The 27,632-nt window shown below is 38.4% G+C and overlaps 1 protein-coding gene across 1 annotated transcript in view; it reads right to left on the bottom strand.

Annotated features, from left to right (window-relative positions):
• Nucleotides 1-3,602: 3,602 nt before the first annotated feature.
• The window catches only part of SETD2 (SET domain containing 2, histone lysine methyltransferase), a 157,359-nt gene continuing 133,329 nt past the window's right edge, over nucleotides 3,603-27,632 (bottom strand). The window contains exons 19-21 of the mRNA XM_036737580.1: nucleotides 5,348-5,428; nucleotides 5,029-5,130; nucleotides 3,603-4,459 (exon numbers count right to left, since the gene is read on the bottom strand). Of these exons, the coding sequence (XP_036593475.1) occupies nucleotides 4,298-4,459; nucleotides 5,029-5,130; nucleotides 5,348-5,428 (345 nt within the window). The 3' untranslated portion in view covers nucleotides 3,603-4,297. The remainder of the gene's footprint in view (nucleotides 4,460-5,028; nucleotides 5,131-5,347; nucleotides 5,429-27,632) is intronic.

Genomic DNA, 27,632 nt, shown 5'->3' with positions numbered 1-27,632 from the left:
CAGTTGTCTGGCTTTTCTGGGATGGGTCATTGTCGTCCTCTTTTGTTCTCGAAGAGCACCATGACATCAGAAAGATGATGCCGTGCCTCACAAGTGAACTGGATTTAAGTGAGGGAGGGCTATGCAAGGTCATCAGCCTCACTTTTCCCTCCACAGCCATCTGGGTCTGGTGGCAAGATATAAAACAGGATGACTGGAGATAGCCACCTCTGAGATGGAAATGAAAGTGGGGGGGGGGGGAGGGGGTAAGAGGAAGTAGAGAAAGTGATGTTGGAGAGTTGCTGAATAGGGACCCAAGAGACCAGGACATGTTGAGAGAAGCCTCCTCTGTGACCATTTTTCCTTGACCAGCACCATTCTTCTCATGGGCTTCCTACTAACCCCACCTATCCTTCCCCAAACTTAAGGATCATAGAATCTAATGTCAGAACCAGGAAAGACCTTTTAATTTTGGTTCAGGCCTGTGATGATCAGTGCAGAGAACTAGTAAGAAAACTACTATTGCAGATTACCAACTACTCTACAGAAGGTTTAGAAAACAGTCTAGGGGCATTGAGGGATTGGGACCTAATGCGGAGTGAGACACACATAACCCACAAGAAGCAGGCTTGAGAAGCCAGCTCTATTACTGCATGATGCCATTTGAAGGGCTTCTTAAAACAGAAGATGTAACAGCTGGGAGAGACTTGAGACCAATCTAATTCAAGGATTCTTTTTTTATGTCACAGTGAAATTTATAGACCTCTTCTCAAAATGCATCAAGAAAAATACACAGGATTACAAAGGAGACCAATTAAACTGAAATAGTTATCAAAATTTTTAAAAGTTAAGAATCTCTGATCTTATCCAACCATTTCACAGAAGAGGAAGCTGAAGTGCTGAGAAAGGAAGTGACTTGCCTGATGTGACACCAACAGACAAAGAGTTGAGACTTCTCTAGCTCTTCCAGGAGCCATCTTTGTATAAATACAGTTTTCTGGTTACTACTGTGAGCATGTTGTTTTGTCAGCTGCAATTTCAGGCCCCTGCCCAATCCTCTTATCTATCAGTCTCTGAGGTCAATCTGTTCTCCAGGTTTAGGCAGAGCAAAACGGACTGAAGGTGCCCAGTCCTGCTGGGAAGAATCCAGTTGGATATTTCAAACCTTTTTTGTTTTATCTTGTATTTTTTTTAAGTAGCCTTGGATTTAGAACCACTTTATTCAGACCTGAGGAGCATATAGACTATCCAGGTCAAGAAAAACCTAAACTCAGGAGAGGAAGAGCAGGACAGTTCTGGTCAGTCAGTGACTGGGGTAGTCTGTTAATAGTTAAGTGCCCATTTCTGTTTTGTAAAGCTTCACGTATTTTCCTCATAATAAGCCTTTTTCCAAAATAGAAAGAAGCAGTGTGTGGGAAGGGCCTTGAACCTAGTTCTTCTGTCTACTTACGCTAATGTCTTTCTGCTCTACTACACTGCCTCCTTTAGTGCACTGAACTTACCATCTGACAACTTTCTTGTCAAAGAGCAAGAGATTTTCATGACCTCAACTTGACTCTTTGGCACAGTGGTTACACAATGAAAGGCTGAGTGAAGGCAGGGGGCGAGATGAACCATCTCACCCCGTTCGGACACCAATCTATTATAAACACTATCCTGGCAAACAGAGTAGCTCAGGCCTCCAAGAACCTTTACAAACCTCCGTGGGGAATCAACCGGTTCGGCTCTCTCCCTCTAATAAAAACTCAAGTAGAAGACATGACAGACCAATCGAAATCAGCACTGTAAAGAGAAGTTGACGTTCACATTATGCATTAAAGTTTGCAAAGGAATTGAAATACATTATCTCATTTGATTCTCACATGTCTGTGAGACAGGCAGTAGAGGCTAATGCCTTATCTTCATTTATCTTATCATCATTTATATCCTCAAGCTTGAGCCCTAAATGAATTAACTCACTGAAGGACTCATGCCAATTCCCTCCCCTCCTGCACCTCCATCTGCAAAATACGAATAATTCTTGTACTTTTACCTCAAAGCATTGTTATGAGGAAACTGCTTTGCAAAAACTTAAAATACTTTAATAGAGTTCTATCTTATTGATGAGAAGAAATCCCAGTACTAGAACACTTGCACCCCAAGCCATCCTTGCATCTGGTATGCTTTTTGTCTATGTCTTTCTATTTCCCCGGAAGGGTTTCTCTGAGACGCTGGGGGCTTTCTGCAAAGTGTGAATAAGATCAGACTTGCATTGACCATACCTCCTCATAGGGCCAAGGTAAAGGACTACAGAAGCATGGACTATCACTGCCACCTATCCTCTAGGACCCACTCTAGCACTCCACTTTCTCCCTCTTCTAAAATACTACAGAACTTCCTGCCTATCCCCGCCATCTTGCCCTTACTGGACACCACGTACCACCATGAGTCATCTTATATATATACTGTCTCTTTGACTAGATGGATGGCCCCAGGGATAAGAGATGTTATTTCTTCTAGTCTCTATTGAGTTAGACAAATAGGAGACTTTAGACATAGTGAATGGTTAATGGAAAATAGGCTCTAAAGTCAGGCACACTCAAATCTCTGCAATTGAGGGTGGGGAGGGAGCCCTTACATGCCTCCCCCTCCACCTCCCAACCCCAGGTCAGGGCCCATGCAGGGCTTTGTGAGTTGTTGTTGCCCACTAGTTGCCTCCCCTCTTTGGCCAGGAAAAGTGACAGGTGCATAGGTGGGATTGGCCTAACAGGCCCTAAACCTCTAGTTTTCTATAAAATGAAGGGGTAAGAGTAGGGGGTAGAGGTTCAACTAGATGAATGATCACTTCCGGATCTAACATCATGTGATTCTGGCCAGGCAGGGATGCCTTAAATGACCCTCGTCAGCTATGGGCTCTGTAATTATAATTAGCTCAGTGCTAAATAGGCCTAGATTATAGGAATAATGAAGAATGATCAAGTCGGAAGGGACTTCAAGTCAACAACCAGTTCAACTCACACATGAACAGAAATTCCCTCTATAACTTCCCTGGCAAGTGACCATGCAGCCTCCACTGAAGTAGAACCTACTGAGACGGACAACCCATTTCACTTCTGGAAAGCTGTGTGAAATTATCCACAAATTGAATAAAAATTTGTCTCCACAAAATTTTTACCCATTAATTATTCTATGCAGAAATTTTTTTTTTTGGCACAGCAGATCAGTTAGTTTTACTGTTCAACGGCTCTAAGCTAGGATATCCACTTTGTGTTCATAGTCCCAAGGAGGCTGAGTGTAAATGACCTAACTAATCCCCACTGAGGGAACTCAGTTCACATTCATGACAGACAACTGCTTATCATCATTTTTGTTTAAAGGTTATCCCATTATGTAATTTTAGGCCAAGAATGAAAAAATTCCAGGAAGGGCTAGAAAATCATTTGTTTCTTGAACTCTAAGCCACATAATATGACTACTACTACTCTCACACGTACCTATGAAATACAAGGTATTCTTTTCCTTTTAATCCATATCACTGTAATGACACCCACATAACAAAAGCCCATAAGCCAAATTCATAATGTCCACTTGGTTCTTAAAGCTTTTTTTAACCAATTAATTTTATAGGTGAGGTGTAGGCCAAGTTCTTTAATTGATTTTATTTTAATTTTTTTTTTTACATAAAAAGTTCAGTAAAAATTGGATAAAGCAAAATGATTTTAAGCAGTAAAATCAATCTTATCAACATAGCATGAGGCTAACCAGAAACTTAGAGGTAGCCTACTCTGTAATATTTACATGATAACAGATTAAACCTTGCAGGAGAACCCAAACTATCCTTACAAAGTGTTCCCGTGATCTTAGCACGCATAGGCTAAAAGCAAAAACAAAAACAAACAAAAAAAACCCAAAACAAAACAAAAACAAAACCCAGAAAAAAATATTTATCAATATATTCACATATACGTTAAAATATAATACAGATTCCCCGGCACATGGGGTGGGGAGGAAGGGGTGCGCATGGGTCAGTGCGCTAACAGCACCGCCAAGTAGGAGACCCAAGTTAGAGAATGGGGGTCAGGCCTAGGATAGGCTGAGGGGAAGAGCCTCTCTCCCAGGTCCCTGACAGTCTTGGCCCACCTACCCCAATAGCATATTGACTGTGGCCTTGTTTTGTCTTAAATGGAATATGGTTTACTTTGCATGACTCATAGGGTTCAAGTGTCAAGAGTCATCAGTGGCAACAGCCCTGAAGGTTGGGGGAAATGGGTTGGAGGGGCCCATGGCCTTCTTCCTTTCTGTCTTCCCACTCTAAACTGCCTTTACTGACCCATTAAGTTTATTCCAAGTCTGTGTCTTCTTTGGGTTTGTAAACAGTCCCAAACTTCTGCATGTACTTTTTGATGTACTCCTTTGTTTTGTGTTTCACATTCTCATTGCACTCCAAATCTTCAGGGTTCTTACAGTATTTCAGCTCCTTGTTCATGACACCGTGAGTCAGCTGTGTTGGAGTGCCCACCCCAAGGAAAAGGATAAAGGGAACAAGAAAGACCATGGTAGATAAATCAGTGTGGGGGTAAGCTGACACTGGGATTTAATCCTGCCTTCTAAAGCCACCCAAGGGTATAAGGCACATTCTTCAAAAAGTCATTGTACCAAATGTACGAACACTAGAACACTCTAAGGGGGAAGGGTATAGATATTCTTGCCACTTGCCCTAAGGATCCTGAAAGGTTTATAAGATGGCTTATGGACAAAAAGTAGACTGCCTAGTGTTACTCACATCTGTGAACAGGCAAATGGGTAACTGAAGAGGGGAAACCCTCCCCCCAGAATTCCCAGGGATGGAGAGGATTTGGGGCTTTAAGTGACATTTATATGAAGCCCAGCTGCTAGCAAACCTCTATCCTTGGGTACTCAAAAGGGGAAACTGTCTTAAACTCCAGATCAAAGTTGCCAAAGGCCACAGAACCTTCAGTATAAATGATATCCTTTAGGCTTACTTGAATACCCAAACTCAAGTGAAATGGGTAAAAATTAGGGGCCAAGGGCTGGGGATTGGGAAAATACCTTGCGGGCTAGATGCTTGAAGTCTTCAGTTGTGGTTATCCTCCCCACTTTGCAGTCAGGTTTCCGATAAGGATTCAGGCATTGCACAATGAACTGGGACATCTGTAATAGGAGATGAACCCAACAACTGTCACCCCAGGAAGCTAACTATCCAGATATTCACAGAGTTATGTGAAATTAGGCAAATATCTAGGGGGGAGTGGAGAGGGGGAGAGAGAGAGACAGAAAGAGACCAGAGAAAGAGAGAGAAACTTATGCATATTTGGAATAGAAGGCAGAACTGATGATCTAAGGTCACAAGCTTGGATTCCATCCTCACCTCTTTCCTGAACACTTCCTTGCTCTTCTTGGCCAATTCACTTGAGGTATCTGCTTCTGCGGTTTTGGGTTTTTTGGAAGACTAGAGGAAACATAAAACAACATGGCCATTTCATAAGAAGCTGGCTCAAGGTTCTTTTGAAAAGCAATTACTGTCTTAAAATTTTCTCTAAATAAATGTATATCATGCGGAGATCTAAGAAATGGTCACATCCCTTTATTTACAATGTGTAAATTAATTGGATTAGATGCAGAACATGTCCTGCTCACACCAAGTAAGTTTGTGAAGAAAAAAATTCAAGTAAAGTGAGATATATAGTTACACGACACATGATTTCCAAGACATTTGGTATTGTCAGGGTCTAGGGAAATTTGCTAAAAATAACCAGTATAGAGTTTCCTAGGAAAAGCTAACACGACTTTAAAGTCTACTCTTAACAGTATTAACATCAGGGACCATTAATTTCCAAATAGTAGTTCTGCTAGGTTTATGACTAAGAGCTATTGAAGACATGTCCCTGGATAAAGGAATAATTAAGAGCTATCCTTATTAGGTTCATACTCAGGTGGTGCTGAAAATGCCCACTTTAGTTCTTGGTTTTAAAATGAAAATAGAATCATCTTTGGTTACTGAGGACAAAGACAATGTTATCTTCTAATGCCCCTCTACTATATACTTAAACACCTTTGTCTCTTTAAAATCCTGTAAGCATGTTACTCCCATCACCTGGATTAATATCTACAATCTCCTTTCCAAATAAGTTACAGTAGACTTCACATGAATATCATCTAGCCTGAATGTTGTAATAAAGTAGAAAGAGTTAGGCAGTGGGACTTCTTGTTTACAGATGGAGAAACTAGCTACAAATTAAAGTGATATCCAAAGGTAGATAAGAAAACCAGTGGCAGTTTAATTAGAACGTACAAGAGGCATTGTCCCCTAAGCCATCATAGAATTGTTATTGGCCCAATTATACCACTTCCAGACATGAATAGCTAATTTTCCTGAAAAGAAAAAAAAACTGTGGAAAGCCTAGTCTTAGAAGAAAAGCAGGAAGCAATGGATTTAAGAATTGACACATGTTAGAAGGAAACAGGTCTACCAACTTTCTTTAGTCACCTCCAATAAAAGTAACCACCAGCTAGGTTCCTTGTGCAAACAGTTAATTCATACAGGCTTATAAGTGAAATTTTTGTGGTTACATTTATTGATATTCAAGTATGTTGTTACAATAGGATAGAACCACTAACTATCCAGACAGCATTTTACTACAGTCTTCTCACCCCTATTCTGTCACTCTACCTGGTTTATGCAGAGAAATGGGAAATTACAGAACACTCTCTTCCTCTAACTTAGCTTTCTCCTTCCCTAGCAAAGAATATTTTTTAATGATTATTGATGACTTACTTATATACAGATCTGCCCCCTCACAAATGTGCTGCTCCCTAGCTTGGTGAATACAGAGCTAAGAAAACAATATACACAGCAATGTAAATAAAAGGAATCAGGTGAATGTTGAAAAGTTACAAAGAACAAACATGAATTTGGAACTATGCCTAAAGTGCTATGAATTTGTGATCAGGCAAGGCCATTACTAGTTCTGTATCCTGAAGAGATTTTTAAAAAGGCAACTATACAGTTCTTTTTGGGGTGGCAAAGAACTGAAAATCAAGTGGATATCCATCAATTGTGGAACGGAAGAACAAGTTGTAGTATATGATTGGGATGGAAAACTACTGTGCCATAAGAAATGATGAGCAGGATGCTTTCTAGAAAAACTTGGAAAGACTTACATGAAGTGATGCAAAGTGAAATGAGCAGAACCAGGAGAACATTGTACATGCAACAACAATGTACAATGATCAACTGTGAATGACTTAACTGGTTCTCAAGCAATACAATGATCCAAGACAATTCTGAAGGATTTATGATAAAAGATGTGATCTACCCCCAAAGAAAGAAGTGATGGAGTCTGATTGCAAATTGAAGCATACTTTTTTTTTAACTTTATTTTTCTTGGTTGTTCATTTATTTGGTTTTTTTTTGGTCTGTTTTTTCTTTCACATGACTAATATGGAAATGTTTTGCATGACTGCACATGTATAACCTATATCAGACTGATTACTGACTCAGGCAGGAGGGAGGGGAGAAAGGGAGGGAATTTGGAACTCAAAACTAAAAAAAAAAGTTAAAAATTATTTTTACATATAATTGGAAAAAAAAATAAAATATGTCAAAACGACAACAAAGAACAAGCATGGCCTCAAAGAAAATATATGAGAAAATAATTCCAACCCCACTTCTTTGCAAAGGTGTCCAAAGATGTGAAACATTGGCTATTTTCAGGCTTTTTTGATATATATAGTTTTACTATCTCTTCTTTCTCCTTTTCTTTAGAAATGTTATTTCTTACATAGGATGACTGAGAGAAAACCCTGGGAGGGATACTGGGAGAAATTCTGATGATGTGAAAAATAAAATTTCAATAAAAAAATTTTTTTAAGTACTCCAGACATTGGAAAAGGGATAAAGATAATATGAAAAATACCTTATATTTTTTAGGAAGCTAGAGTGGCAATGATTAAGATCCATAAATTAATGAGATAGAAAAAAAATCAAAGCATACTTAAGTGCTACATAACTTCTGATCTTAACCTATTATTTCATTTTGGTTTGTCAAGAGATTAGGAATAAAAAAAGTTCTATAAACATAATTTTAGTAGTAATCTCTGGCTAGGCAGATGGGAAGTCAAATAATGCACAAGTAACAGAAAGCTGAGCTCCATACCAGCAGTAGGTTGGATCAGTATAACTACATTTGTATTACCAAAGAATCTGGTCTACATGTGGCAACCTGGAACTGAAAACACTCAGACTCTAACTATAGGGGGGCAGGGTTCTAGACAATCAGGCTTCTAGGTAAAGAATTGGGCTTGGTTGGGTTGCTTTTGGTAACAGTAAAAGGCCATCACGGATGCAAAATGCAACATTTAGAAATACATAAGCACATAATATACAGGTCTTGTGGCATGTGACAATGAAGTGGGATGCCCTGTTTAGGATATAACTGGAGTGTTCATTTTCTAAAAGTAGAGAAAGTAGCACTGTGTATTAGCTACCATGCCTTGTTGCAGTCAGTTTTACTACATGTTTCTAAAGTAGTCTCTAGTTAAAACATGAAGTTACTATTACTATTTTCTATTGATGAGTGCCAATATAGTGTTAAGGGTTACAGAAATTTTAGAGGTGAAAAGATGTGTTAAGAAATAAGAAAGAACACTTTTCTGGAGTCACAAATCCACAATTGTACCTTCTATGGAAGCAGAGGTGAGGAAAAGTCCCCGAACATGGTTTTAAATTGAGACTTCCAGTAGGTATCGCTTAGTATTTATTTAGTCCTCCATAACCATGTATGTGTTGGCACACGGTATAAAGGAAATTGGGGACTCTCTTCTTGTTGTTGTCAGATCTTACTCAAAGTGAGGACCTGAAAAGGCTTAGCCTGAAAGGGCCAGATCTCCCACTGCATCCTGGGCCATCTCCAGTCAACCTGATGAATATCAGGCCACTGGACCCAGATGGCTCCAGAGGAGAAAGTGAGGCTGCTGACCTTGCACAGCCCTCCCTCACTCAAAGTCAACTGCAAACCATTTTCCTGATGTCATGGTCCTCTTTGAAAACGAGGGACAAACACAACAACCTGTTATCAGACTATGCTATGAGGCAATTCCAGCATTTGTTCTATAGAGATCAAGGTTCTTGAAGATCCTGTAGCATTTCAAATGACATGCGCAACCCACCACAACAGTAGTGGTACACGTTAGTTTGCATACATTCTTAACTCGATACTCATATTTTAAAATACCTGCTTTTATAAAATTGATAATCAAATGTTAGATGGCACAGTGGGGTTGGAAACTCCCCAACTACTTAAGCCTAGTTTAGCTTTTAATAACATACACATGCAGTCTTTGACTTATTTCACACACACACATACCCCCCTCAGAAAATGTAATACTGTGATTTCTAAAAATATCTCTACAACTAAAAAAAATCTGCAAAGCTAACCCACTTATCTAAAATTTTGGGATTTCCTATTCTCTGCTTATTTTTTTTGTGGTATTGAAAGTGGAACATCTTTTATTTGCCCAGACTTCAAGTTCTTTGATGTGTCTTTTAGGTCTACTCCCATTTAGCTTGAAAGCTCTACAATTTGAAAGGTGGAAATTTATAGCCTACTAGACAGAGGCAGATGTACATTTCTAAAGCTGTCTAGGAATGTAAAACAATTCTCTTTAGTTTTATTTATTGATCAACATCTTCTTATCTAAAAGGGATTAGATGGGGGGGGTAGAGTGGACTGGATAATTTATGATCCCAGGATCCCTAAAATTATTATTTTAGATTCAGAGCAAATAAAGAGACTGCTTGTTATTTTGGCAATTCATCCTTATTAAAAAAATACCAACAATGAGAAACTTCCTCTACATTCCATTGGTTTGCAAGTTAAGTTATACAAGGCTGAAATCCAATACCACAGCTTGGAAACGTCCCCTAGCATAATTTCTTGCCTACGTCTCTCCTGTATCTATCATCCCTGCTATGTGTTTCTGCTTTTTTATCTTTTCAATGAAGGACGCTGAGGAAGTAACAATGGCCAGCAAACAGTGACAAGGATTTTTCTTACTATTACCTTTCCAGTCGGTGGGAGTTAAGCCTAGGTATGGGGCAAGGCATTAGAACAAGCTGCTAGTCTTGCTTTCAATACAAGTTTGTTTTCTTTTTAATCCAGCCCACACCTATCCAAGACCTACCCCCAATAAAGTAAAGAGCAGCATGGAACTATTGCTTTGACTGTGTTCATTCTGTCATCTTCCGTAGGTGAAGAATGCAACAGAAGGCAGCTACTGGTTTATTTGTCTTTGTATTTCCTGTACCAGACAGAATATGGACTCAATAAATGTTTGTTAAATTGAATCAGCTTCAATAACTAGTCTAAGCTCAAATACGACAAAGAATAGGAATACACTGCTGTTTCATATGAGCAACAGGAAATGCCAAGTAACTTAAATATAGTATTATGAAGTGGCCACAGTAAAGTGCTAAAAAAAGAAAAAGTATTGCTTTAATGGGGATATATTCTGTACAAAGTAACTAATTTTTAGCTTTGGTCAGGGAAAAAAAAATTGAATCCACATTTTTGAGCATATAGGTACAAGAACCAAATGACTCAATGTGTGACATTCAGAACGAACAAAAATATAACTGTAATTAGTTCCACATTTAATTTTTTTTTTGCCCACATCAGCATGTGAAAAAACACTAAAGATTCAAAAATATCTACTCCTAGCAACCATTTCTAGGGCCAGCATGAAAAATGGAAAACTGGGAGGTGGAGCCAAGATGGCGGCTGGAAAGCAGGGACTAGTGTGAGCTCCCTGCCAAGTCCCTCCAAAAACCTATAAAAAACGGCTCTGAACCAATTCTAGAACTGCAGAACCCACAAAATAGCAGAGGGAAGCAGGGCTCCAGCCCAGAGACAGCCTGGATGGTTGCTGGGTGAGGTCTTTCACTCACGGAGCTGGGAGCGGAGCAGGGCCCAGCGTGAGCCACGTGGACCAACCAGACCAGGAGCTGGGCGGAGCAGACCCTAGCGCCCTGAATCAGTGAGCTGCTGCAGTTACCAGACTTCTCAACCCACAAACACCAAAGACAACAGAGAAGGTTAGTGGGAAAAGCTGTTAGGGACAGAGTGAAAGAAGGAGTTTGCTGTTCTGGTCACCATCCCGGGGTCAGCGGAGGTGGCACAGCTACAGAACTACAGCTGCAATTGCTTCCGGCCCCAGGCCCACCTGGTGGGAGAAATTAAGTGGCGGATCAGAGCAGGAGTGAAGAGCCTGCTGAAGATCTAAGTCCAGTCCGGGCTGGGGGTTTCTTGGGGAAGGAAGAGTGCTGGTGTGGCAGAGTTGGCACATCCCCCCAAGCTTGGAACACAGAACTCTTCACTCTACAAGTAGTCATACCCTGCTGAAAAACTCAAGGGTCAAGTAAGTTGGCTGGGAACATGGCCAGGCAGCAAAAACACACCCAGATTCAGTCTCAGACTCTGGAATCTTTCTTTAGTGACAAAGAAGACCAAAACATACAGCCTAAAGAAGTCAACAAAGTCAAAGGGCCTACAACAAAAGCCTCCAAGAAAAACATGAACTGGTCTCAGGCCATTGAAGAGCTCAAAAAGGATTTGGAAAAGCAAGTTAGAGAAGTAGAGGAAAAACTGGGAAGAGAAATGAGAGTAATGCAAGAAAACCATGAAAAACAAGTCAATGACTTGCTAAAGGAGACCCAAAAAAATACTGAAAAATAAACTGAAGAAAACAACACCTTAAAAAATAGACTAACTCAAATGGCAAAAGAGCTCCAAAAAGCCAATGAGGAGAAGAATGCCTTGAAAGGCAGAATTAGCCAAATGAAAAAGGAGGTCCAAAAGACCACTGAAGAAAATACTACCTTAAAAAGTAGATTGGAGCAAGTGGAAGCTACTGACTTTATGAGAAATCAAGAGATTATAAATTATAAATAAATTATATATCTCATTGGAAAAACCACTGACCTGAAAAATAGATCCAGGAGAGAGAATTTAAAAATTATTGGACTACCTGAAAGCCATGATCAAAAAAAGAGCCTAGATATCATCTTTCAAGAAATTATCAAGGAGAACTGTCCTGATATTCTAGAGCCACAGGGCAAAATAGAAATTGAAAGAATCCACAGATCGCCTCCTCAAATAGATCCCAAAAAGAAATCTCCTAGGAATATTGTCGCCAAATTCCAGAGCTCCCAGATCAAGGAGAAAATACTTCAAGCAACCAGAAAGAAACAATTTGAGTATTGTAGAAACACAATCAGAATAACCCAGGATCTAGCAGCTTCTACATTAAGAGATCGAAGGGCTTGGAATACGATATTCCGGAGGTCAATGGAGCTAGGATTAAAACCTAGAATCACCTACCCAGCAAAACTGAGTATCATGCTCCAAGGCAAAATATGGATTTTCAAGAAAATAGTGGACTTCGAAGCTTTCTCAGTGAAAAAACCAGAGCTGAATAGAAAATTTGACTTTCAAACCCAAGAATCAAGAGAAGCATGAAAAGGTAATCAAGAAAAAGAACAAGAACAAGAAACTGCAAGGGACTTAGTAAAGTTGAACTGTTTTGTTTACATTCCTGCATGGAAAGATGATGTGTATAATTCATGAGACCTCAGTATTAGGGTAGCTGAAGGGAATATGTATGTGTGTATGTATACACACACACACACACACACACACACACACATACACATATATATATGTTTATGTGTATATAAGTTAATGTATATGTATGTATACGTGTGTGTGTGTGTATATATGTATAAAGAGAGAGAGCGGACACAGGGTGAGTTGAAGATGAAGGGAAAATATCTAAAAGAAATAAAATCAAATTAAGGGATGAGAAAGGAACATATTGAGAGAGGGAGATAGGGAGAGATAGAATAGGGTGGATTATCTCGCATAAAGGTGGCAAGACGAAGCAGTTCTGTGGAAGGAGGGCAGAGGGCAGGTGAGGGGGGAAATGAGTGAATCTTGCTCTCATCAAATTTGGCCTGAGGAGGGAATACCATACATACTCAATTGGGTATCTTACCCCACAGGAAAGAAGAGGGAAGAAGATAAAAAAAGGGAGGGGGGGATGATGGAGGGGAGGGCAGATGGGGGTGGAGGTAATTAAAAACAAACACTTTGGAAAGGGGACAGGGTCAAGGAAGAAAATTCAATAAAGGGGGATGGGTTGGGAAGGAGCAAAATATAGTTAGTCTTACACAACATGAGTATTGTGGAAGGGTTATACATAATGATACACAGGTGGCCTATGTTGAATTGCTTGACTTCTTAGCGAGGGTGGGTGGGAAGGGAAGAGGGGAGAGAATTTGGAACTCAAAGTTTTAAAAACAAATGTTCAAAAACAAACAAAAAAAAACCGTTTTTGCATGCAACTAGAAAATAAGATACACAGGCAATGGGGCGTAGAAATTTATCTTGCCCTACAAAAAGGAAGGGAAAAGGGGATGGGAGGGGAATGGGGTGACAGAAGGGAGGGCTGACTGGGGAACAGGGCAACCAGAATATATGCCATCTTGGAGTGGGGGGGAGGGTAGAAAATTTGTAATTCAAACTCTTGTGAAAATCAATGCTGAAAACTAAATATGTTAAATAAACAAATTTAAAATAAAAAAAAACAAAACACAAAGTAGTTATGAGCTAAGAGACAAATAGAGCAAAAGAAGTTTTCAAAGTTTAAACTATTAAAAATGGAAGTAGGCTACTCCTAAGTGGTCTTTAAAATGAATCACTACTTTGCACATTAACAAAACTTTTAAAAACTAAAAGGTTTGGTGAAAAAAAGGGAAAAGATGGGCTTCCTGCTTGGGGCAGACGCTATAAGTAAAGATTTTCAGCACTGTGCCTGGCACATAGTAAGTGCTTAATAAATGCTTACTATTTCACTTCTTTTTAAATTTTTACTTGTATTCTTGGTTTTTTGTTTGTTTGTTTTTTTCGCAGAGGGGGAAGGCAGGGCAATTGAGGTTAACTAACTTGCTCAACGTCACATACCTAGTAAGCGTGTCAAGTGTTTGAGGCTTAATTTGAACTCAGGTCCTCCTGACTCCAGGGCTGGTGCTCTACTCATTGCGCCACCTAGCTGCTCTTGTATTCTGTACTAAGAATGTAAAATGGAAAAGACTGAATTGAGGACTAAAATAGGTAGAGACACAGTAAAAGAATGCTCGGTTCCTCTAAATGAGCTCATATTTCCTGAACTGGATAGACTATAGGACAGGAGATATACATATGATTGATGTTTAAGCTTCAGAGGAATGGTAGAGAATAAGGTACCAAAAGAGCAGAGTCAGGGAAATGGTGCCCTGATTTTCAGAAAGAGGAAATTAACTCTAACCTACAGTCTGATGAATTTAATGGCATTCTTGTGGTAAAATCTGAAAAGAATTAGAATACATTGTTTGTGAGCAACAAAGAGAAGCAATGGTTATCAGAAACCAGCACGGATTTTTAAAAAACTATCAGTCTAGCTTTTACTTACTTAGTAGAATTACTGGACTGGTTAATCAAGATAACACTACAGGCAAAATGTACACATTTTAGTGAGGCATTTTATATTCTTATGGTATGTTCCTGCTGAAATAGGGATCGTATGATAGTACTCTTAGATGGATCTGTACCTGCTTAAAAGCCTTAAAGGAAACCAAGGTCAGCTTGGGAGAAGGTTTTTAATAGAGAGCTAACAGGAATCAAATAGTCCTTGACCCTATTTTGTTCAAAATCTTTCACAATAATTCCTTGACCTACTGAATCCATAACAATAGTTTAAAGCCTCTGGTTCTGGCCAAATCTTCTCAAAGGAGCAAAATGAAAGCAATATATCCCCATAAAAAGTATAAAGACCTGTAAATACGTCAATGGAAAACAAAGTGCCATTGGAAAGCTGATAATCTGCATAGCTAACTAAAAAGAACAGTTAACTTCAGATCATAAAGATTTTTATCTTTAAATATTCAATTCATTGGGGCAGCTAGGTGGTGCAGTGAGTAGAACATTGGCCCTAGAGTCAGGAAGAGTTCAAATGTGACCTCAGACATTTGACATACTTACTAGCTGTGTGACCTTGGGCAAGTCACTTAATCCCAATTGCCCTGACTTCCATCCTCAAAAAAAAAAAAAAATTCAATTCACAAGTAGCCTTTAAGGATTGTTTTTTTACAAGCTAAAAGAACTATTTTGTTCATGGGTAAATTGCATTTATTTCTGTAAATTAAGGGTAAAACTTAAGGTACTCATGTAAAAGAAGAGTAAACTATTTAAGAGATTTATTTCTATATTTCACAGATTTATTCCTTCTTTTCAAATATTCTCTTTAGATACAAAGATATATACTTCATAAGCCCAATCTGACACTTCCTAAGCCAGGAGTGTGGTCTTTAAAGATTTTTTTCCCAAAAAATTTCAGTACTTGTTTGGATGAAAATAAATTTGACATGCAGGGGGTATTTTAAAGAATCAGTCAATTACATTTATTAAGCATTTTGTGCCAGCTATGGTGATAAGCACTGGAGATACAAAAAAAAGAAAACACTACCCCTGTCCTCAGAGAGCTCACATTCTAATTGGGGAGAACATATAAAACGCTAGGTATATACAAGATCTGTACATGGAGCTTCTTACATTAATGAAATCACAGTTCAATAAAACACAAAAAACAGAATCCTGGGTCTGAGAGCAGAAGACCTAAACTGTCCCCTGGTTCACCTTGGGTGAGCCACTTCACCAAGTGGGCCACTACGTGGCTCAGTCTCCGGAGAGAGCAAGATTTAAAAGTTATACCCTCGACTTTAGCTGGGATGACTCTGGGAAAAAAAATCACAAGTCTCTCAGCCTTAGTTTTCTCATCTGTAAAATGGGAAAAATAACCTCAACAACTCAACAGAGTTGTTGTGAGGAACAATTGAGGTAACAAAGACTGGCAAACCTTAAAAGTACTACATAAATGATAAGTATTATGAGTATCAGTTTTCTCATCTGTTAAATAGAGATAATTCTTAAAGTGCTTACTTTACCAGGCTGTTGTAAGTATATTTCTAACTACGCAAGTATAAAATTTTTTTTACCCAACAACACTGTCAAATTGGTAGAGGGAAAAATTAGAAGAGTAAGAATGCAGAGAAGATTCTGGCAGAATAAGGTAGAAATTTTCTGGGTCTCCCAAATCCCCCAAAGTGAACTTAAGAATGGCAGAAATGATTAAAAATCAGGATAAAGTTGTCCAGATAAAGATAACTTGGAAGGACCTTAGGAAATACCTGACTTCTCAGGGTGGTGGTCTGGCCTGACCAAAATGTAGATACCTCCAAATTAACAAACAACAGAGCTTAGGGGCAGCTATGTGGCAGCAGATTCAGCTTGAGAAACTTTCAACCTACTAATGGTGTGGGGGTCAGACAGCTGATCAAGGGAAGATTGCAGAGCTCTCTTCTGATCAGAAGGGGGTCCCCAGCTATGACTGTAGGTGAGGAGGAGCGAGTATACACTGGTGAGAGTGCTTACATGGGGGAGGTGGGCCTTCCTGGCTGTGGTCACTTAAAGGAGAGCAGAGGCACTGTTTTTGATTCTAGGGTGGAGGGGTGAGCTGAAGCTTGTAACCCCAGGTGGGACTATAGGGAATGAGAGCTTTTGCAGTGACAACGTTGCTGGGGGCCCTGGTCCTGGCTCAGGGTCAGAGAAGGTTACCTGAGGTCAAACCCTTAGATATGGCTCAGAAAACAAAAGCATTAAAAACCTGAAGCTTGAGATATTATCCCTCCCCTACTGTCAAGTCATTTCAGTCACGTCCAACAATCCCTGACCCCATTTAAGGTTTGCTTAGCAAAGACATTGGAGAAGTTTGCCATTTCTATCTCCAGCTCATCCTAATGCTTCATCCACTGCTCTATCACCACTATCTATCTAGAGGCCAACTCTAGATAATAATAATAATTAATAATAATAAATAATAATAATAATAATTAACAGCCAATAAGTTGCTTTTAAAAAAGGGTGAAAATGTGATTTATGGCTACTATGGTGATAAAGAAAATCTGGGTTGAAACTCAGAACTGACAATGAAGTCAAAACAGCTATTTCTACTTCAAAGAAAAGTCAGAAATGGTCATAAGCCCCCAAAGAGTTCATTTTTCTTTTATATTTGTTTTTAATTTTCAACATTCACTTTTATAAGATCTTGAGTTCTAAATTTTCTCCCCCTCCCTCCCTTCTCCCTTCCCCAAGATGGCATGCAATCTGATACAGGCCATACATGTACAATCATGTTAAATATATTTCCACATTAGTCATGTGGTAAAGAATTAGAACCAAAGGGAAAAAACATGAGAAAGAAGAAACTGCGCCCCGCCCCCAAAAAGAAATAGTGCTCTTTGATCTGCATGCATTAAGACTTCATATTTCTTTCTCTGAATGTGGATATTGGGATGAGAATTGTCTTAGATCCTTGCATTGCCATGAAGAGCCAAGTCTATCAAAGTCGATCATCACACAATGTTAGTGTTGCTGTGTGCAATGTTCTCCTGGTTCTGCTCAGTTCTTTCAGCATCAATTCATGCAAGTCTGCCTGCTCATCATTTCTTATGGAACAACAGTATTCCATTACACTCATATACCACAACTTGTTCAGCCATTCCCCAATTGATGGGCATCCCCTCAATTTCCAATTCTTTGCCACCACAAAAAGAGCTGCTATAAATATTTTTGTACATGTGAGTCCTCTTCTGATCTCTTTGGGATACAGCCACACAAGTGGTATTGCTGGGTCAAAGGGTATGCACGTTTTTATAGCCCTTTGGGCTTAGTTCCAAATTGCTCTCCAGAATGACTGGATCAATTCCCAACTCCACCAACAATGCATTAATGTTCCAATTTTCCCAAATCTTCTCCAACATTTATCATTTTTCTGTTTTGTCATGTTAGCCAATCTGATAGATGTGATGTGGTACCTCAGAGTTGTTTTAATTTGCATTTCTCTAATCAATAGTGATTTAAAGCATTTTTTCATATGACTATAGATAGCTTTAATTTCTTCCTCTGAAAACTGCCTGTTCATATCCTTTCGCCATTTATCAGTTGGGGAATGACTTGAAATGTTAGCTTTATCAATAAGAGAAGAAAAAAAAATCGAAGGAATTACAATAGTCAATGAGGAAACAAACTATCACTCTTTGCAGATGACATGATGGTATACTTAGGATCCTAGAGGATCAACTGAAAAACTACTTGAAATAATTAACAACTTTAGCAAAGTTGCAGGATATAAAATAAACCCATAGAAATCATTGGCATTTCTATATATTACTAACAAAGCCCAACAGCAAGAGACAGAAAGAGAAATTCCATTTAAAGTTACTGTAGGGGAAGCTAGGTGATACAGTGAGTACAGCACCAGCCCTGGAGTCAGGAGGAGTTGAGTTCAAATGTGATCTCAGACACTTGACACACTTACTAGCTGTGTGACCTTGGGCAAGTCACTTAACCCCAATTACCCTGCCTTCCCCCCTCCACAAAAAAAGGTACTGTAGACATAAATTATTTGGGAGTCTACCTGCCAAGGTAAACCCAGTAACTATATGAACACAACTGCAAAAAACTTTTCACACAAATAAAGATCTAAATAACTGGAAAAACATCACTTGCTCACGGGTAGGCCAAGATAATATAATAAAAATGACAATTCTATCTAAATTAATTTACTTATTTAGTACCATATTAATCAAACTACCAAAAAATTATTTTATAGTACTAGAAAAGATATTAACAAAATTTATCTGGAAGAGCGAAAGGTCCAGAGTATAAAGGCAATTAATGAAAAGAAATGCATACCAGATCTAAAATTGTATTATAAAGCAACAATCATCAAAACCATTTGGTACTGGCTAAGAAATAGGGTGGTGGATCAGTAGAATAGGTTAGGTACACAAGACACGGTAGTCAATGACTACAGTAATCTACTTTTTGATAAATCCAAAGACTCCAGCTTCTGGGATAAGAACTCAGTATTTAACAAAAACTTCTGGGAAAAGTGGAAAATGGTATGGCAGAAACTACGCACAGACCAAAATCTTACACTATATACCAAGATAAAGTCAAAATGGGTACATGACTTAGACATAAAAATTAAAAGAGCAAGGAATAGCTTACCTATCAGATCTATGGAGAATGGAAGAACTTACGATCAAACAAGAGATAGAGAGCGTTGTGAAATGCAAAATGGATAATTTTTATTACATTAAATTAAAAAGCATTTGCACAAACAAAGCCAACGCTACCAAGATTAGAAGGGAAGCAGAAAGCTGGGAAACAATTTTTTATAGCCAATGTCTCTGAAAAAGGCCTCATTTCCAAAATATATAGAGAACTGACCCAAAAGAGTTTTGGAAGAGCTTGAAAAGGACTTTAAAAACAAAAGAACAAAAAAAAAAATAAGAAAATGTGAAATATCTCATTAGAAAAAAACAACTGTGGGGCGGAGGCAAGATGGCAGCTGGAAAGCAGGGACTTGTGTGAGCTCCCCCCCAGGTCCCTCCAAAAACCTATAAAAATGGCTCTGAACAAATTCTAGAACTGCAGAACCCACAAAATAGCAAAGGGAAGCAGGGCTCGAGCCCAGGAAAGCCCAGATGGTCGCTGGGTAAGGTCTATCTCATGGAACTGGGAGCGGAGTGGAGCAGAGCTCAGCATGAGCTGTGCCTGAACCAACCAGACTGGGAGACGGGTGGAACGCCTAGGCCCTAGAGTCCTGAATCAGTGAGTTGTGGCAGTTACCAGACTTCTCAACCTACAAACACCAAAGACAACAGAAAAGAACTGCAGAACTCACAAGAAAAAAACAACTGAGCTGGAAAACAGATGAAGAAGAGATAACTGAAGAATTACTGGACTACCTGAAAGCCATGATCAAAAAAAGAGCCTAGACATTCAAGAAATTTTTCAAGGAAAACTGCCCTGACATTCTATAACCAGAGGGTAAAACAGAAATTGAAAAAATTCATCGATCACCCCCTGAAAGAGATCGCAAAAATGGAAACTCCCAGGAATACTATAGTGAAATTCCAGAGTTCCCAGGTCAAGGAGAAAATATTGGAGGTAGACAGAAACATTTCAAATATGGTGGAGCCACAAGCAGAATAACAAGGTTTAGCAGCTTCTACATTAAAGGATCAGAGGGCTTGGAATATGATATTCTGGAGGGCAAAGGAGCTAGGATTACAATCAAGAATCACTTATGTAGCAAAACTGAGTATAATCTTTTGGGGGGAGGAGGGTGGACATTCAATGATAGAGGAATTTCAAGCATTCTGGAGAAAAGACCAGAGTTGAATAGAAATCTGATTTCCAAATACAAGACTCAAGAGAAGCATAAAAAAGTAAACAGGAAAAAGAAATCTGCTTATAGTCCTACATGGGAAGATGATATTGTAAGACCTTTCTTGTTATTAGGGTAGTTAGAAGGAATACATACAGAGGGCACAGGTTTGAGTTGAATATGCAGGGATGATATCTAAAAAAAAAAATTAAGGGGTGAGAGAGGAATGTAGTGGGAGAAAGACAAAGGGAAAGGTTAGAATGCGGTAAATTATCTCACAAAAAATTTTGAGTCAAGAAAAAGCTTTTACAACGGAAGGGAAGAGGGGGGGAGGTGAGGGAGAAGTGAATGAACCTTAGTCTCATCAGAACTGGCTCAAAGAAGGAACAACACACATACTCAATTGGGTATAGAAATCTACCTTACTCTACAGGAAAGTAGGGGAGAAGGAGATGAGAGAAGGAGAGGAGGGGTGATAGAAGGGAGGGAAGATTGGGGGAGGGGGTGGTCAGAAGCAAAACATTTTTTAGGAGGGACAGGGTAAACGGAGAGAAAGAATAGAATAACTGGGGGAGATAGGGTAGAGGGAAATATAGTTAGCAATAGTAACTGTGGAAAAAAATTTTTGAAGCAAGTTTCTCTGATAAAGGCCTCATTTCTCAATAATATAGAGAAGTGAGTCAAAACTACAAAAATGAGACCCATTCTCCAGCTGAAAAATGATGAAAAGATATGATCAGTTTTCAGATAAAATAACCAAAGCTATATATAGCCATATGAAAAAAAATGCTCCAACTCACTACTGATTAGCGAAATGCAAATTAAAAAATAATTCTGAGGTAATTGGCTAATAGGGCAGCAAAGGTAAATGACAAATATTGCAGGGGATGAGGAGAAAATGAGACATTAATGCATTATTGGTGAAGTTGTGAACTGATTCAACCATTCTGTAGAGAAATTTGGAACTATGCCCAAAGGATGTTAAACCCATGCATACCCTTTGAGCTAGCAATACTACTACTAGGTCTGTATCTGAAAAGATAAAAAAAACCAAAAAGGAAAAGACCTATATACACAAAAATATTTACAATAACTCTTTTCTGGGGGCAAAGAATTAGAAATTGAAGAGATGCCCATCAGTTGGGGAATTGCTGAACAAACTGTGGTATGTGATTATGATGGAATACTATTATACTATAGGAAATGATGAACAGGATGCTCTCAGAGAAACCTGGAAAGACTTATATGCAAAGTGAAATGTACTGTGTACAAAGTAACAGCAACATGGTAGCATGATTGGCTGTGAATGACTTAGCTATTGTCAGAAAATACAATGGTCCAAGACAGCTCTGAAGGACTTATGATGAACAATGCTATCACTCCCCAGACAAAGAACTGATGGTGTCTGAATGCAGACTGAAGTATACTTAATAAAAAAAGAAAACTTTACTTTTCTTCAGGCTTTTTTTTTTGAGGGGTCTATGTTTTCTTTCATAACACGACTATTATGGAACTGTTTCGCATGATTACACATATATAACCTATATTAAATTGCTTGCCTTATCAATGGGGGAAGGGGAAGGAGGGAGGAAAGGAGAGGATTTGGAACTCAAAATTTCAAAAATGAATGTTAAAAAATTAAAAAATTTTTTTACATATAAGTGGGGAAAAATAAAAAAACTAAATAAATAAAAAAAAATAACCTACCCAGAAAAAATGAGTATAATCCTTCAGGGGGAAACATGGACATTTAATGAGATGGAGGGCTTCCGAGCATTCCTGATGAAAAGACTAGAGATGACAAGAAAATTTAACTTTCAAATACAAGACTCAAGAGAAGCAAAAAAAGGTGAACAGGAAGGAGAAATCATAAGGGATTCGATAAGGTTAAAATGTTTACGTTTCTACACTGGAAGATTATACATGTAACTCCTAAGATTACTTTCTTATTAAGGCAGTTAAAAAGAATATTATTACGTAGACAGGGCACAGGTGTGAGTTGAATATGATGTGATGATATCTAAAAAAAATAAAATTAAGAGGTAAGAAAGAAGAGTACAGTGGGAGAAAGGGAAAGGGAGAGGCAGAATGGAGTAAAGTATCTCACATAAAAGAAGCACAAAATAGTTTTTACAATACAAGGGAAGATGGGGGAAGGCGTTTGAACCTTACTCTCAATAGAACTGGCTCAAAGAGTGAATTACATACACGCTCAGTTAGGTAGAGAAAAGTATCTCACCCTGTAAGAAAGTAGGAAGAGAAGGGAATAAGGGGGGAAGAGGCGCTGATTAAAGGGAGGGTAGATGGGAGGAGAAGGTAGTCAGAAGCAAAACACTTTCAAGGATGGACAGGATAAAAGGAAAGAAAGTAGGACAATGGGGAAAATAGGATAGAGGTGGATACACAATAATCTTGAGGATGAAAAAAATTTTACATCTAGTTTCCCTGAAAAAGGCCTCATTTCATATATTGAAAACTCAGCATAAGTATAAGAACAAGAGCCATTCACCAAATGATAAACGGTCAAAGGATATGAACAAGAAGTTATAGATGAAGTAATCAAAACTATCTATAGTCATAAAAACATGCTCTAATTCACCACTGATTAGGGAAATGCAAATTAAAACTCTGAGTTTATCACACCTATCAGATTGACAAATATAACAGTAAAGGAAAATGACAAATGGTGAAGGGGATGTGGGAAAATTAAGACATGAATTCACTGCTGGAGTTATGAATGGAACCAACCATTCTGAAGAGCAATATGTAAGTATTCAAAGGGCTATAAAACCATGCCTACTCTTTGACCAAGCAATTTCGCTATTATATCTGTTTCCCAAAGAGATTAAAAACAAAAAAGAAAAGGATCTACACATACAAAAAATCTTTAAAACAGCTCTTTTTATGGTGGCAAAGAATTTGAAATTAAGAGGATGTGCCCATCAATTGGGGAATGGTTGAACAAGTTGTGGTATATGTAGTATATAGAAAACTAATGTACTATAAGAAATAAGGAGCAGGATGCTCTCAGAAAAACATGAACTGATGGAAAGTAAAATATGCAGAACCAGGAGAACATTGTACGCAGTAACAGCAATATTGTATGATGATCAACTGTGTGAATGACTTAGTTATTTTCAGCAATACAATGATCCAAGATAATTCTGAAGAACTTACGGTGAAAAAAATGCTATCCATCTCCAGAGAAAGAACTGATAAGAATCTGAATGTAGTCTGAAGCATACTTTTTAAAGCTTAATTTTTCTTGTGGATTATTTTAGGGTCTGTGTTTTCTTTCACATCAAGGTTAATATGGATATGTTTTCCATCACTGTATATGTATAACCTATATAAAACTGTCTGCCTTCTCAATGAGAGGAGGCGGGGAGGGGAGAGAATTTGGAACTCAAAATTTAAAAAAAAATTAAAAATTATTTTTTACATGTAATTGGGGAAAAAATAAAATGTTAAATACATTTAAAAAAAAACAAAATCAAAAGAATGAAAAAAATATAAGAGAATATAAAACATCTCATTAGAAAAACAACTAACTTGGAAAACTGATCAAGAAGAGACAATATAAGAATTTTTGGACTATCTGAAAGTTAGGACCAAAAAAAGAGGCACTATGTATCAAGAAATCATTAAGGAAAACTGCCCTGAAGTTTTAGAACTAGAAGGTAAAAGAGAAACTGAAAAAAATCCACTGATCACCACCTGAATGAGATCTCATGATGAAAATTTACAAACATTATAGCTAAGTTTCAAAGCTCCTAGGTCAAGGGGAAAATACTTCAAGTGACTAGAAAAAAACAATTTAATGCTGTGAAGCTAGTCAGGATAACACAAGATTTAGCAACTTCTACATTAAAAGACTGCAGGACATGGAACATGATATTCTGAAGAACAAAGGAGCTGGGTTTGCAACCAAGAATAACTTACTCAGCAAAGTTGAGTGTAACCCTGCAGGAAGAAAAATGCATATTTAATGTATTAAAGGAGTTTCAGGTATTCAGGAGGAAAAGACCAGAACTGAATGGAAAATCTGACCTATAAGAATCAAGGGAAATACCAGAAGGTAAAGATGAATGACCAATTATAAGGGATTTAATAAGGTTGATCTGTTTACTTCTTATATGGGAAGATGTTATCTTTAACTCTTAAAAATATTATCATTACTAGGGTAGTTTGAAAAAGCATACGTAGATAAAAGGCTTTCGGGGGGAGGTGCACTGAGTGTGCTGCGATGACTCTAAAAATAAAAATGGGTAGGGAAAGGTAAAACAGAGCAATTACAGCATACAAACTGAGGGGTGAATAGAAGAACTATTACAGTGGAGGGCAGGAGAGGGTGGAGGGCTGGTAGTGCTGGAACCTTATTTTCTTCAGAAGTGGGTTAAAGAGGGAATAACACACATCTAGAATGGTATAAAAGTCTTCTTAACTTACAGAGAAATAGGAAGGCAAGAGGATAGGATAACAGAGGGACTCTTAGGAGAGTGTACAGATTAAGAAAAAGAGGGTAAGGAGAAAGGACAAGGGAGAGACTCTTGGAAGGGTGTGCAGGATCAAGAAATAGGAAGATAAAAAGAGAGGAAAAGGGAGGGACTTTTAGAAGGGTGTGTGGATTGGGGGGCAGTAGGCAGAAGCAAATTAGAAATCTGAGAAGAGATAGAGTAAAAAGAGAGAGAAGGATAAACAGAGAGGAAAAATAGGATGGAGGGAAACATATAACTAGTGATTATAACTTTTAAATGTGAATGGATGGACTCACCCACAAAATGGAAATGGATAAAGAATGGATTAAAATCAGTATCTGACAATATGCTATTTACAAGAAACATTTAAAATAAGAGATACACATCAAGTGAAAATAAAGGGCTGGAGCAAAATTTATTATGCTTCAGCTGATGCCAAAAAAAAAAGCAAGGGTAGCAATCATGATTTCACAAACAAAATTAAAGCTGAAATAGATTTTAATTAAGAGACAAAAAGGCAAACTACATTATGATAAAAAAGTGTCATAGATAATGAAGTCAATTTATACTAAAATATATCAATACTAAAATATTTAAGTAATTAATACTAGACCTACATGCAGCAAGTGCTACAAGCACCCAAATTTTTAAAGGAAAAGCTAAATGAATTACATGTAATATTAGATAGAAAAACTATGATAAGTGAGGGACTTCAATCTTCCCCTCTCAGAACTAGATAAATCTAATAAAAAAAAAAAAAGTAAGTCAAAGAGAGGAACAGAATCTTAGATAAGCCAGACAAGGCAGATATTTGGAAAAGAACTGAGTGACGAGGGGCAGCACAACGCCACCAGTCGTGAAACACCAACTCCTGAGAATTGCAGCCCGAAGGTATGAAAGGAGGCTTCCTGAACTTCTTGGAGACATAATGGCTCTAATACCTCCTCTCCCCACCCAGAGAATTCCTGGGGGGGAAAAAAGAAAAGAACAAAGAATGCTGGAACAGAGGAGATAGAAATGGGGCTTCAGTGGCCAAATAGTAGAAGTTCATTAGTCCCAGAGGGGCAGAACTGGCAGGGGTCAACACCAGGGGCCCAGATGTAGTCTTGCTCCCCCAGGGGAAGTGCCAGACATCAGCTCAAACAACAAACAGCTGAGACCATTGCTGAAGAGCAACAGTGCTGGAGAGCACCCCTAGGGAGAGACATTAGGGAGCCAGACCCCTCCCCTACACCTCAGGAAACTGAAGGCTGTAATTCACAAAGACAACAACTAGACTCACAAGCCCCAGAATAAGAAAGCTGGGACAGAGAGCCCTGAACCCCAAAGGCAGAAATGTGTTGTAAAGCCAGGAAAAGGCTAATCAACATGAAGAACACAAAAAAACTGAGGACCACAGATTCTTTTTATGGAGACAGGCATGATCAAAATACCAATTTGGAAGAGGACAGCAATGACACTATAGATATATCTGATACCTCGAAAGGTAATGTGAACTGTTCTCCAGCCCAAAAAGCATTGCTGGAAGAGCTAAAGGAGGATTTTAAAAACCAAATTAGGAAGGTAAAAGAAAAAATGGAAAAAACGGAAAAAAAAATCCACTGATGAGAAATCAAGTCCCTAAAGAATAAGACTGGCGAAACTGCCATGGAGATTCAGAATCTAAATAGAGAAAAGGACACCCTGAGAGGTAAAATCAACCAATTGGAAAAGGACACTCAAAAGCAAAATGAAAACACTAACTCATTAAAAATTAGAGTTGAGCAAGTGGTAGCTAAAGACTCTATGAGGCAACAAGTAGTAGTAAAACAAAATGTAAAGAATGAAAAAATAGAAAAAAATGTGAAATATCTGATTGGCAAAACAACTGACCTGGAAAACAGATCCAGGAGAGACAATTTAAGAGTTATTGGTCTACCGGAAATCCACAATGAAAAAAAGAGCCTTGACAGTATCTTCGAAGAAATTATCAAAGACAACTGCCCAGAGGTCCTAGAACCAGAGGGCAAAAGAGTGACTGAAAGAATTCACCAATCACCCCCTGAAAGAGATCCCAAACTGAAAACACCAAGAAATATTATAGCCAAATTTCAGAACTACAAAGTCAAGAAGAAAATACTGTAAGCAGCCAAAAGGAAACAATTCAAATATCGTGGAACTATAGTCAGGATCACGCAGGATCTCTCAGCTTCCACATTAAAAGACAGGAGAAATTGGAATATGATATTGGGCAAAGGAGCTGGGACTACAACCAAGGATCAACTACCCAGCAAAACTAAGCATATAATTTTTCAGGCAAGGAGATGGATATTCAACGAAATAAGGGAATTCCAGACCTTCCTGATGAAAAGGCCAGAACTCAATGGAAAATCTGATCTCCAAATACAAAACTCAAGAGAGACATAAAAAGGTAAACAGGGGGAAAAACCCCCACAAACCTTATTAATCAATAGGGGCAAATTATTTGCACCTCTATATAGGATTATATCATCTTATGTATGTTTTACATATATACATATATATGTCAATCTTGAGAATAGTACAGCTGTTACGACAATTGAAAGGGATACACATAGATTGTGAATGTCTGCATAAAATAACTGATATAAGGATAAAAAACATAAGCAAGAGATGTAAAGGGAGGGCTATGAGAGAAGAGGTAAGGAGGTAGTAGAAAAGGGTAAATTACACCAAAAGAAGAGGCACAAAAACATATTATGGTAGAGGGAAAGAATGGAGGGAGAAGAGCAGTATTTGAGCTTTACTGTCATCTGATCTGGTTCAAGAAGGGAATAACATACCCTGATAAGTACAGAAATCTAACTTGTACTCCAGGAAGTAGGAGGG

Source organism: Trichosurus vulpecula, chromosome 9, assembly GCF_011100635.1.
Source record: "Trichosurus vulpecula isolate mTriVul1 chromosome 9, mTriVul1.pri, whole genome shotgun sequence".
Lineage (NCBI taxonomy): Eukaryota > Metazoa > Chordata > Mammalia > Diprotodontia > Phalangeridae > Trichosurus > Trichosurus vulpecula.
Note: the sequence above shows the minus strand (reverse complement) of the source record. Positions and strands in the feature narration are given on the sequence as shown.